At 41.9% G+C, this 12,659-nt stretch overlaps 2 protein-coding genes across 3 annotated transcripts; one reads left to right on the plus strand and one right to left on the minus strand.

Annotated features, from left to right (window-relative positions):
* Positions 1–2,331: 2,331 nt before the first annotated feature.
* Positions 2,332–3,018, plus strand: LOC125551184 (protein transport protein Sec61 subunit beta). The gene is given in 2 exon segments (XM_048714340.1): positions 2,332–2,480; positions 2,482–3,018. Coding segments are annotated over 2 exon segments (333 nt in total). The 5' UTR covers positions 2,332–2,460; the 3' UTR covers positions 2,795–3,018.
* Positions 3,019–4,608: 1,590 nt separating this feature from the next.
* On the minus strand, positions 4,609–9,051 carry LOC125551185 (RNA-directed DNA methylation 4). Of its 2 annotated transcripts, none has more exons than XM_048714341.1 (10): positions 8,475–9,051; positions 8,259–8,345; positions 8,083–8,177; positions 7,061–7,132; positions 6,579–6,620; positions 5,607–5,755; positions 5,404–5,522; positions 5,149–5,233; positions 4,998–5,071; positions 4,609–4,918 (listed from the first exon to the last, which is right to left on the minus strand). In XM_048714341.1, exons 1-10 carry the CDS (start codon positions 8,590–8,592, stop codon positions 4,773–4,775), a joined length of 987 nt encoding a protein of 328 aa, XP_048570298.1. In that variant the 5' UTR covers positions 8,593–9,051; the 3' UTR covers positions 4,609–4,772. The 2 variants fall into 2 exon arrangements, with proteins under 2 accessions (XP_048570298.1, XP_048570299.1); XM_048714342.1 differs by having other exon boundaries at positions 8,083–8,171; positions 8,475–9,050.
* Between the last annotated feature and the right edge of the window lie 3,608 nt (positions 9,052–12,659).

Here is a 12,659-nt window from a genome sequence, read left to right on the forward strand (position 1 = left end):
TAGGGCAAGGAACCGACAAGGCATCGTTTGAACGTGAAGCAGTCGCCTGCACCGAAAAGTGGCACACTGCTTCAATGCCAGCAGTGGTGAGAGGTCGGCATGAATGTGGCACTGACGCTCTAGAGCGGCGTTGACTATTTCAGGCGGGAAGCGCACACGAACGTGGGAGGGGGCTAATGATGGGCCAGGGTAGTTAGAAGCGGACGTGCCAGCCGTCCAGAGACCACAAAGCCCCATAGTTTGTCTCCGGTTTACAGGGAAAAATGCGTCTAGACCATCGCGCTGAATGGAAAAACACATCCGGACCATGCGGTTCGAATGTTTGCGGCGGTTTTAGTGTTTGCGTTGAAAATGCTCTAAGACCACACACTTGGTCTCTCTGCACAACTTGTCCATATATAAACTCAGTCCAAAAATTCTTTTACCCACAGCCCATGACTGACCCATGCCATTACACGTGTAGTCCGAGTCCCCTAAAAAAACATGTAGTCCGAGTGAAAATGTATCTTGTAGTCCCACATGTGAGGTACTCTTAGTATTCCAAATCCGCACATTTCACTATAGAAGTCATGAATATATACAAATCATATCACAAAAACTGGATATAAATCCAAAACACTATTATAAAAAGACAAATGTGCTTATGAATAGTAGCTAGTTCAAATTGACTATGAATTTGGCCCATTAACACTACCAATGTTGGTGGTTTTTGTTTGAGATGCTTTTATAATAGATCCAATCCTTTTCGCAAAAAAAGAACACTACCAATGTTGATTTTTTTTTGTTTATCAAGCTACATATCGAGCTTGATTCTGAAACTTCATAACATAAGGCACATACATTATTAGTATTGTGAATTCATTTCACATTTTAGCAAGTTTTAAATAGGCCAAACAATTTGGTTGCATCAAGAATACTCAACTCATAAGAGTATTGGTGATGGTTCTTCGGTCTCTGATGCACCTTCTTCCTTGGCTATAGAGGAGAGGAGATAAATAAACTCCTAGATCAAACCGTGTGTGAGAGATGGTGATGACAGAGATGGTTTGTTGAGGATGTATGACACTAGTTTTGGAAAGAATTGAATGATAATAAATAAATAGATCCATTTAAGTCCCATATTATTTATGGTAAATGTTGTGCTTCATTTTCCAAAACTATTAGTTGTACACACTTTGTATCTCAAATTACCTTTGTGGAATTTTAATCTATGGAATAGTTTTGCAACTATAAAATCATACCAAATGGTTTTCACAAAAGATTGGGAAAAACCATAAATGTAACTTGTGGGACGAGATATATATGTATAAAGTGTGCTTTTAAAATATGGATGCAACCTATAAAAAAACAGTAGCCTACTCTGTTGCCTTTTTGCGAGGAAAAGGAAATTCATTCATCAAGCAGCCAAGTCTGCATTATAAAGATCAGGTACCTCATCCGATCACACCGCAATGCGCTTCTCTATTTTACCATAGTTTGGTAAAAAGTGACTAACAATGTTTTGTTCTCGCCAAACTTGTTTGACTATGAATTCCCTCTGACCCTGAAGAAGCAATGCTTTAATCTCATGTACCATCATCATGTATGCAGATCTGTTCTCTCCCTGTTCGATGGTCATCTTGACCAATTCTGAACAATCTGGATGAATCACAATAGGCAAAGATGACCATTGGATAGCTAGTGAAATGCCTTTCAAGCGTACACTCCATCCCACATAGGTTTAAACATAGAGAGAGATCAAGATTGTTCTGGTGGGATTTTGTCGTTTGTAAACCGACGATTAAAATGGTTCTAATACATTTGCAAAAAAAGAAAAAAAATATTTTGAATACGATAGTACGGGAAGTGCTTCAGAGAAACAATTTGAGAAAAAAAAAGAGTACAAAATCCTATCTGACGATCGTTTGCTAGGAGAGGGGTGATAAGCAAACCCTTTTTTATGATAGTTTTAGTTCTGAGATGAGATCAAACAATGACAATTTTAAAAAATTGCCTTGTTTGACAAAAACTGTCATGTCGCTATGAAGAAATAGCCATCCCTGGCACCTAAAAATGCAAGTGAAATCATTCACAAACGCCACCTTCTTTTAACAAACGTTCACCGGCTAAGGGGTTGAAAAGTAAGCCAGGTTCATTGTCCAGTGAAGAAACTAGAGTTTTCATAAACGATAGTACAACAAAAGGATACGAGGGGGAGGATATGGATGGAAATCTGAGAGGGCAACTTCTTTCTCTTTTTTTCGCAAAAGGGAAAGAATCCAAACAGCACGAGGAACAAACTGGGTATATGTCCGCTCACTGACCGGTGGGCCTCGTCGGTCAGTAGCTCCGTCGTCAAGTCTTGTACTCTTGTTAGCTCGAGATCCAGACTCGAGAGCGCGAGCGAGACTTTTCTTTCCATCCGCAGGAGATCCCGACGAGAAGACGAAGGCGAAGCCGGCGGCGCAACCGAAGCCCCTCATGGCCCGCTCGTCCTCGCAGCCAGTCCTCCGTCGGCGGCGCCGGCGCCGCCGGATCCCGCCCGGCCACCGCCGGGCCCCGCGGCACGCCCGCCGCCACGGCCGGCATGCGACGCCGACCCGGCCGCACCTCCTCCTCCGCGTCCGGTGGCGGAGGCTTCTCCGGCGGTGGAGGGAACAACATGCTGCGCTTCTACACCGACGAGGCCCCGGGGCTGCGCCTCTCCCCGACCATGGTGCTCGTCATGTCCGTCTGCTTCATCGGCTTCGTCACCGCCCTCCACGTCTTCGGCAAGCTCTACCGCTCCCGCACCGCCGCCTCCGCGTCCGCCTGATCAATCCGGTTCCTGCTCCTGTTTCGTCTTCGTCTCAGATCAGATCAGATGGTTTTGGTGTGTAACAAAGAGGCTGTGGTTGCTACCTGACGAGTTAGATCTGCCGAAGTACCCTACATGTTTAATTATGGTGCCCTTTCTGTTTCCATTTACCTTGTTGTTGCGATGAATTGTGGCTAATCACTTGTGCTTGTCAATTGAAATCATCAGAAGTGTGTGCTTCTTGGGGATTGGGGCACAGTTTTGCCTGTTTGAGAACTAGTAGACCAATTATGCATCTTGCTAGCTTCATACGTTGCTTAATTAAGTACCTATGCAGTTCTCTTTTGGTTGTCATCAATTTTTATTAGAGAACTGGATGTTTCTGTCGGATAATTAGGCATCTCATGATTCTTTCTCGAGCTTCTGTGTCACTGTGATAATACTAGTAGCTAATCTTTGTTCACTAAATATAGTTTCTATATATAGAATAGTTATGCCATGTTCATAACACTCGAAATGCTCTGCTGTTTTCATGGTTTGATGGCCTTTTATGGTGGAAAATTCTGCTCAATCTTTTGACAGGGTAATAAATGATGAGTGATCAATTTCGTTGATCTGGATTGGCATAAGCAATTCGCTAATGTTGTAACGTGTAAGACAGAACTTTAGCTATGCAATCTAAACGTGGTGATACTTTGGGCAAAATTGCATGTTTAGATTAATTTTAGTGACCTGTATATTGATCTGAACCTTGGATTGTTGAATTTGCCAAGCCTGTCGCAAAACCACAAGTTACCTTTGAAAAAGAGAAAACCTAGAGGCTAGAGGTTGTGCGATGTAACAAACTGGCAAGATAATTGGTGTGTCTAGGGCACATCCAGATATGCTTTAGTTATTGCACATCTAAGTGAGTGAATCAAGTATAAAAAGAAAAGAAAAAGAGAAAGAAAGTATTCACACGAATCTTAATGTAAGATCAATGACATATGACTTAGATGTGCAATACTTATGGCACATCTAGATGTGCTTTAGCAAAACTGAAGATAATTTACAAGAACAAGAACAAGAGATGTCTAGTATTCCCTCTGTCCCAAAATAAGTGTTGAAGTTGTACTCCCTCCATCCCATAATATAAGGTCCAAAATAAGTGTTGAAGTTGTACTCCCTCCATCCCATAATATAAGGTCGTTTTGCAAGCTATTTTAGCTTGCAAAATGATCTTATATTATAAGACGGAGGGAGTACTAAAGTCGAAACACTTATTTTGGAATGAAGGGAGTATTAAAATTCTTTTTATATGGAGGTTATGTCTGTTCAGTTTTACTCCATAGTATTGCTCAGACAACCTCAACTTTTTTGCCTGTGAAACGTGAGTATTTTCTAGTGATGGTTTAGGGGTAAATGTATCAGCTGTGCAATTCCGAGCCAAGGTTTTGATGTGAACAGCACGGAAGATATTGATTGATGTTGTTCTGGAAGTTGGGCTTCACGCTTGCTCGTTTCATTGATTCGTCATTAGAAGTTCTGAACAAAGCTGTATTGTCAACAGTGTTTACTGTACTTAAAAAAAAGTGTAATATCCACTTGCTGCTTATCTGATCAAAAGTTAAGTGGCACAGAGCTAAGCAAGCCTACTAAAAAAGAAGCAGAGGGTATGTGAAGCGGGGCCCATCTGATAAAGAGATATCACTAAGATTCCAGGAACCCACTCTTCTTCAACACTAACCTGGATTCAGAGGCAGACACGCCTAACGCAACCCATCTTTGGGAGCTACTAGCAGCAGCACCAACCCAGCTAGATCACTGCTGACCGAACAAGAAACACAAAGAAGTCCACCAGATCAACGGTCTTTCCTCATAACGCCAATACAATGTTTCGGTGACAGTGGGGCTAGCGATGAATTTCCTCTTGAGTTACGAACGCAAGAGGTTGTCTCATCCTATTTCATCGTCAAAGATTACACCCAGCTAAAACATTATTTTGCTGCCGCCGCTACTACTCCTCATCGGATTTTTCCACCTCTTCATTCTCGTACTCGGAACCAGAGCCATCTATATCCGCAAATGGATTCTCGTCACTGCTATCATCATCCTCATCCTCTGAAAGTTCTTCAGGATAATCATAGAGTGGGTTGTCTTCGGCTGCATGTTCAACGCACAACTTTTAAGCTAATGAAGATCTTACCAATTAATTACAGAAGCAGAATGATTGTACAATTACCATTTGAGTCATCCGTGTCATATGGATACTCATCATCATCGTAACATTCGCCATCCTCATCGTCCACTTGTAACCTAGTATAAGAAGACTTGTCAAACAGAATCCCCACGAAAAAGAATGGGATCTAGTAACACGTTTGAATGAAAATTACAGTGGGTATGAAGCTGCAGATGCGCCCTCCTCCATGTTTGTATCATCCACCTCCTTGACAGTATATATGTCATAAACATCTGAATCTACTCATCAGGAAAAATATTCTCATTAATATTAGCGCCCAAGCAAAAATGCTTGTGATTACTATAAAATGCATTATTACACTTTGCTATCAACACCAATGATCTCAACTCTTTCACACACTGTTAAAGCTTACGTGGCATGAACACCTAAAAGGAAAGAAATTACATACCTTCTGACTGTGCTAGCGAAACAATATCAGATTCGATTTCTTCAGCAGCCGACGGCAAGTGTTCCCGTAGAAGCGGAAGAAAGTTGCATAAAATCGCACCCTCTTCGACAGAGGTCATCCTGCAGAGAGCATCATAAGGAACCACATGATTGTTCACCATTTTGCTTTAGAAGAACAGATGAGTTATCCAAAACAAAACTTACTGTGGTTCTGCTGGATGCTTCTCTCCATCAGAATCTACTTGGACAGCATCATAAAGATGACACATTTCTCTCAGTGTTTCATCAACCTCATTATTGTCTCCTTTCCGCCTCTTCCATATTTGTGCAAAGCGGGCATTTCTTCCAAGATTCTATATAGGGACATTGACAAAAACTATTACTAACAATGAGGGAAACAGAGAACCAACATCATCCCCTGTCTTTGATGGATGCGAAGAAAATAAGAACTCGGCAAAAAAGTGCTGCTGTCAAGAAAGCATAATAGCCCTCACCAGCTATGCAAAGGATACAAAGGTACACATTATTATTCCAAAGAAAACACAAGCTGAATCTCAATCATAAGAAAGGAAAAGAGCGTGCTCTATGTTAAGGAGTATCAGTATTAGCCTAGGAGTCCTTATTAGGCTATGTTTCCTTCTTTGTACCCCAAGTATTGTGTGCTATATATTGTGTGCAATAGAGATAAGTTAAATCCATAACACGGTATCATGGGCCCAGGTTTAGGGAATTTTTTTTGGACGTCGCAACTCGCCCTCTCGACCTAATCTTGCGCCACCACCTTTCTCCTTGGCCGGTTGTGCTGACCTCCTCTCTGCTGGCGCTGCTCTCCAGCGCCTCCCGTCCGACTCCACCCCCTGATGCTACAATCGTCCGTGTCCACCACCCGCAGGACAACCACGCTGGTACTCCCGTCCACCACGTCTCACCGTCGCTGGTCTGTCCTGGCGCGGCTCCCGCTCTGATCCAATAGGTAAGTTGCACCCATAACACTCTACACGTACTCTAGAAATTGATCATGCTGTATACAACACTTGCCCAAACCCTTTTCACCTAAAATAATTTTACTGTCCCTTTACAATACATTTGCTTGATCCCAGCGATCCATCAAATTAAGTGCATAATTAGTACACATAAACTTAAGGATAAGAAGTTCACTAGCCAGAATAAAATTACCTCATGTCTCTGTCTGGCTGCTGAACGTAGCTGGTCTTGTTTCTGTTGAAAGAGAACTATCTTAGAATTTGATTGAGTAACTTCATTCCAAATTCCAAATAGAAAGCTCTGCTTATGACATCATAGTTCAGCAGTGGATCATTCAAACGCTCAAGGAGAGAAACAAGAAGGTTTAATTATTCAAGTGGTCCTCAGGGCATAGTTTTAAATAGCGGAGATAACGGCCGCTATTGCGGTAGCGCTATTGCGGCCGCTATTTCTGAAATTAAATGTCATTACTTTTGTTAATGATCTAGAAATATACAGAATAATCTAGTGTTCTTACAAATCGGCTATGCGGACATAGCGCCTGCAATATCGCCAGCTATCTGCATTCCGCTACATGGACCCCAATCCGCTACCAGCCCGCTACCCGCTATTTAAAACCTTCTCAGGGGGACGAGCACAATAATAATTAGGTAAATAATTGCAAAGGGACTTACTTTGTCTTGCTTCATTCTTTCATTCCTCTCCTTTGTCTTGCTCTTTATCTCTTTGGTGCTCAGGTCAGAATGCTAAAAAGAAACAGATGGGATTATGTTCTATAAAATGTATTACTATGCATAGAATAACAGTTAAGAATGGGAATGGGTCGGCCCGCTCCGGCCCGGACCTGGTACCATTGGCCGATCTGCTTTGTTCAGGGACATGGAGCCAACCCAATGGTCCAATGGTGATCGGCCTCATGCCCCACTGGGTAACATGGTCGGACCCATTTTAATTGACACAAAATAGGAAGTAGTAACACAACATCTTTACAAATAGCATCATTAGCGGTAGAATTTTTTAGCATGTTAGGATCTCTAGAGTTATTTTTTTCAAAGAAAAAGACCCATTTTAATTGACACAAAATAGGAAGTAGTAACACAACATCTTTACAAATAGCATCATTAGCGGTAGAATTTTTTAGCATGTTAGGATCTCTAGAGTTATTTTTTTCAAAGAAAAACAATGCGTATATACAGCCGTTAGCATATTTGTAACTCTAGAACAAAGGTAATTTTGGATCAATACTTTAAATTTTTCTATAAATACAAGGCTAATAACCCTCATATATGCATATGCCACTGTAAAGGCTACTACAACTTTGGGCAACCAAATTTGGCTCGACCCACTTGCCCCGATGACCCGATGGGACTGTGGTGTCCGGCTCCCCTGGCCCATTTTTCATACGAAGCCGACCCAGAAGACCCATTGACCTTGAAATTTTGGGTCGGACCAACGTCTCAATGGGTAACATCGGCCCATTCCCATCTTGAGAATAACTACTACTGATCATTGAGCAACCGCATATTGATGGAACTAGTAATTCCTTTGTTCCATGCATGTAGAGTACAACTAGTCGCATATATCTCCCAACAATTTCAGAGAAGTTATTCGGTTCATAATGTGTGGCCAACAAAACCTGTGTGATGCTCGACCAGTTTCACAAGAAAGAAATACAACAAGACTTAACGAATATTACCAAAAGGGAGTGAAGAACGTCTTCAACAGCCCCAGAATGATGGACTGTCTCGACATGCTGGACAAGAAGCTTCTTCACCCGTGGTTCCTCTGAAGCTTATCAGTGGTGAGTTATGTTAAATAGGGTAAAATCATGAGTGACAGGTTACATGCAAACAGGAGGTGGTTGGTTCATACCTTGGGCACTGGAGGAGGGTTGGGAGATGGAGAGGCTCGAGAAATCGAGCATGGCCTTCTTCATGGGCCTCTCATTGATCTCCAGCCCTAACAAAGCACAGGAAAAAGACCACCTTTATTCACCTAAGAAAAACCTTTCCTTTTCACTGTAAAATTTGATGAAACGGAGAGGGGGGAGCAGCGGGAAGGAAAGAGCAGGGCTGGAGGAGTGCTCACAGAAAGCGTCGGGGCGGGCCTGCGAGGGCTTGCGCTTGACCCGGACGACGACGGGCTTCTCCCGCACCTCGGCCGCGGAGGTGGAGGCGTCTCCGGCGGCCTCCACTGCAGACGCCATGGCCGGCGAACCGGGGAATAACTAGGAGCCCGGGGACCGCTAGCCCCTGTCCTCGGCGCCTCGCCTGCACGGAGAGAGCCCCCAAAGAAGAAAGGGAGGTTGTCGCGCTGCCGGCCAGAGAGGGTTTCGGGAATAGGGATGGAGAAGCCGCAGCGAGTCCGAGACGAACTACGACTCTCTTCTTTTTTTTGAGACAAGGGAACTACGACTGTAGTAGAAAGAACTAGTAGAAAGCAGATCATGGGCCGATTAGAAGCACGGTCGGAGGCCCAGTGTTGAGAGCCTCAAACCCATCAAAGCCAGGGGAATTGGCTTCTGCGCGCACCTCCCTGCCGTCGGCGGCGACGGTATGGAGGGCACCAGCGAGGCGCGCGTCTGATGCCTTCTCTCAGGATCTCCAAAAGATTACGCAGGGGAAACCAAGGGAGGCATGGGATTTGGACCATCCGCGGCTGCCGCACTTCATCTGGTTGCAGCAATAATTTGGGAGCGAGGCGGAGAGAAGTCAAGGAGATGGGATCGAGACGTGGTAAATTTTCGTGTTTTGACCTTTTTCTAAAACCTATTTGAGATTTGATCCTAGTTTGAAATTTTTTCGACATCTGATCCTTTTGCTACCGCCAAAGTCCATGACGGTAGGATCTAACAGTATACCGCCAAAGACTTTGGCGGTAGGAAACATCGCTACCGCCAACCGGGCTGGCGGTAGCCTGCACAACCCTACCGTCAAAGTGCTTGACGGTAGGCACGAACACGCATTGTGTTTAATACTTAGGAGGTTTTTGACGGTAGGGTATGCAACCCTATCGCCAGGGACCTTGACGGTAGGCTGTTATACCCTACCGCCATGGTCCCTGGCGGTAGCAAAATGGTCAGATCTTGAAAAAAAATTAAACTAAGGTCAAATCTTCAATAGGTTTTATAAATGGGTCAAAACACGAAATTTAGCCTCGAGACATGTGAGCCCAAGAGATGATTTTTCTTTTAGGCTAATATAAAGCCCAACTAAACATTCTAGCAGGGAAAAAATCCCTTTTCCACGAACACGGTAGAGTACTCAATACAATATAATTCCTTAATCTGCTAAAAAGGTAAAATTCTCTAAAAGAAACACAGTAAAAAAACACGCCTAAAAGAAAGATAGTATACAAACTGTGTGAATTTGATATAGTAGGTTTTTTTTTGAACACGTGAATTTGATATAGTTGTGCCTCTGGAATCCTTGTTTATCTATCGTGCGGTCGTATTTGTTAACGTGTGAGATGACATTGGTGCTTATTTTTGGGAGGACTACTAAGCTTCATGGAATCGGGATTCAAGAAGTGGTGTCACTCTTATATAATTGGGTTAGACCCCCGCATCAAGGCGACTACGACAGTAGCCGAGGCTCTTAATAGGGCTTGGCCAGCAGACCCCGAATCTCTCTGTTGCGGAGCTATCAATGTGCCAAGGAAAATACTAATGAAGCATATAGAGGAAAAGTTAATGTGCCTCCATTAGGTGGAGGCGCCCCCTAGCTTAGGCCGAATTGGAGGAGGATTGTCCCTCCTAGGGCCGGCACAAGGGGGGCGGAACCTTCCCCCTTGTGGCCCTCCTCCCCTTCTTCAACTTATATATACTAGAGATTTTGGACACACGAGTTTTGGAGCATCATCTAGTTCTCTAGTTCTAGTTGATCGAACTAGAGCTCGACCTAATCCTCTCTAGCCCTCATAATTAAAAATCCAGTGTGGTTCTAATCGTATCCCTCTAATTCTCCGGCGACGACAATCTCCGTAGGCGAAGCGCTGCCAGATCGTGAAGACCGTACACTCGCAAACTGTAGAGAGGTCGTGCTTTTGATCTTCCGTTCGAGCGATCATTTGTGAATGCTTCGAGGGACTTCATTTATACATGCATGTACATTATATATTTTTTACTACCTTGCAATTTTACTTGTCAATAGAATGGAAATCACTTAGACATGCATCATTTGGTTGTATGACACCGCATGTGTTCCTATTGATTAATATTGTAGGTGAAAATTTTAATCACCGTTGGGCAAAATTGAAGCATGAATACCATTAACTAGTGAAATCTGAACGACATGTGGAATTCCAAAAGGTCCCTGATTTGAACATGACGACTTCATGAATTCCTTCAACAAGCTAATAACTACACTGTGTCCTTTGAAGTTTAGCAACAACTTAATTGTCTATATGACCATTGCGAGGCATAGAAAGGTTTTTAAAAAAAATCCAGTATAGTTCGGATTTTTTAGGATAGATTAATCAACAACTACATTGTTTGATGTGATCCATTGCGAGGTATGCATATGCTTAGTTTTTGCTATTTTCCCAGTTGGTTCGCATTTGTTTATTTCCGATTTTGATTTTTTTTATGGTTGTGTTTTTATTCTTCTTCCACTAACATTAATAATTGATTGTTAACTAATATGGCTTCCATCAGTATAGTTGATTGTTTTTCCACTAATATTAATAATTGTTTGTTAACTAATATTAGATGAACGATTTTTTTTCCTCCATGAATAGTTGATTGTTCTTGTAGTTGCAAACAAGTTTAATAGTTGCGGAAAACACATAGTTATTGTGAAAGTTTATGGGAGAGGAGTCTAATTGATGGGATTGTGGCATCTTATACAATTCCTTTTGCTTTATGCATTCTTGTAATACCATACCTCTTTTTTCTCTATGTGTGTTATGCAGCCATGACAGACGTACATGTGCAATGCAAGGAATGAAAATTATGTTAGATTACTTGTTAGTTTAGATAATCATAGAAGCATATTCGTTACGTCTTATCTTTGGATGTACCGCCCAATATTACTATGTAATGTGAATAGTTTAGTATGTATTTGCATTGATTTCTTATAGCCCTTCTTAGATTTAGTTATATCTTACACAAAAGAAAGGAAAGTCACTTTCTGCACGGGAGAATACAAAGTAGCAAATGGTTTATATTATACCATAATATAATTATTTTTTGATTGCATGTGTTGTGAGCATGTTTGAAAGTTGGAACTATTTCATAATGCTTGTGTGACAAGTTTCATGGATTTTCTCTAAAGTTATATGGAAGTCCAATGCAATGTGTACTTTGTAGGGGTTACTATAGTACGTTATATTTGTCGAAACGTGGGTTGCACATGCATAATTACTAATATTTCAAAATATACAACAAGAGAAATGATTGATAACCCCCCCTTCTTCAAGTTGGCTAAGACTTAGCCTTTTTATTTTAGTGATCCAATATCACATTGAATCCATATGTATGCGGATACTATCAAAAAGGGGTCGAGAATTGAAAATTGCCTTTGGAGGCCAAGCTCCATGGAGGTTGTTTTTTGAAAAAAATCAAAATTCATATGTTTACATTTCAAAAAAACTGAAAAAGTACATATATATACATGGAGGCATAATGCACATATGTGTCAATCTCCACGATGAAATACGTTGAAATAAGGCCTGTGAAAAAAAAATGTGTCTTTTTAGCACATGATTGTCTTTATCCCCAAAGTCCATGAATTTATTTTTTGTACAAGCCGCAATTCAAGGTATATCATCTTGAATTTTTTACACACATGTACATTTCATTCTTATATACATGAATATTTTTTCAGATTTTTTTGAAAATGGAAAGGTTGGATTTTGAAAATTTGAAAATTTCAGCCTCCATGGAGCTCGGTCACCAAAACGCCCTAATCATGGAGAATGTGATGATGGGTTTCTTTCTGAAGTGTAAAACCACTGAAAAAGACTCTCATTTTTTTCCCACTATCTCTGTGCAATTCTGTTGCCAAGGGCCTTTGAACCACATCCTTTCAAACACCAAGATCAATTTATGAGATAGCCGTTGCAAAACTCTAATCAGTTGGAGTCTCCAAAACATTTTCATTGGGAGTCACCGGAGCACTTGCACACTCCTTTGTAGATCGAATGATCAGCTGAGGAGTTATTGGGCCTATGTGTAATTATAGGACTTGTTTTTTTTTTTTTACAAATATGCGTGAGCTCTTCATGTGGCTGTGGGATCTAGATCCAAGGACCGAGCTCTTTTTGGAGCACTTG

The sequence above is a fragment of the Triticum urartu genome, chromosome 4 (genome assembly GCF_003073215.2).
Source record: "Triticum urartu cultivar G1812 chromosome 4, Tu2.1, whole genome shotgun sequence".
NCBI classification, from domain to species: Eukaryota; Viridiplantae; Streptophyta; class Magnoliopsida; order Poales; family Poaceae; genus Triticum; species Triticum urartu.

Coding starts and splice junctions, on each gene's coding strand:
- LOC125551185 (XM_048714341.1), bottom strand. CDS start 8,592: ATGGCGTCTGCAGTGGAGGCCGCCGGAGACGCCTCCACCTCCGCGGCC. Junction 5,756..6,578: donor CAGCCAGACAGAGACATGAG/GTAATTTTATTC, acceptor GTCCCTATATAG/AATCTTGGAAGAAATGCCCG. Junction 4,919..4,997: donor TGACACGGATGACTCAAATG/GTAATTGTACAA, acceptor TTGAACATGCAG/CCGAAGACAACCCACTCTAT.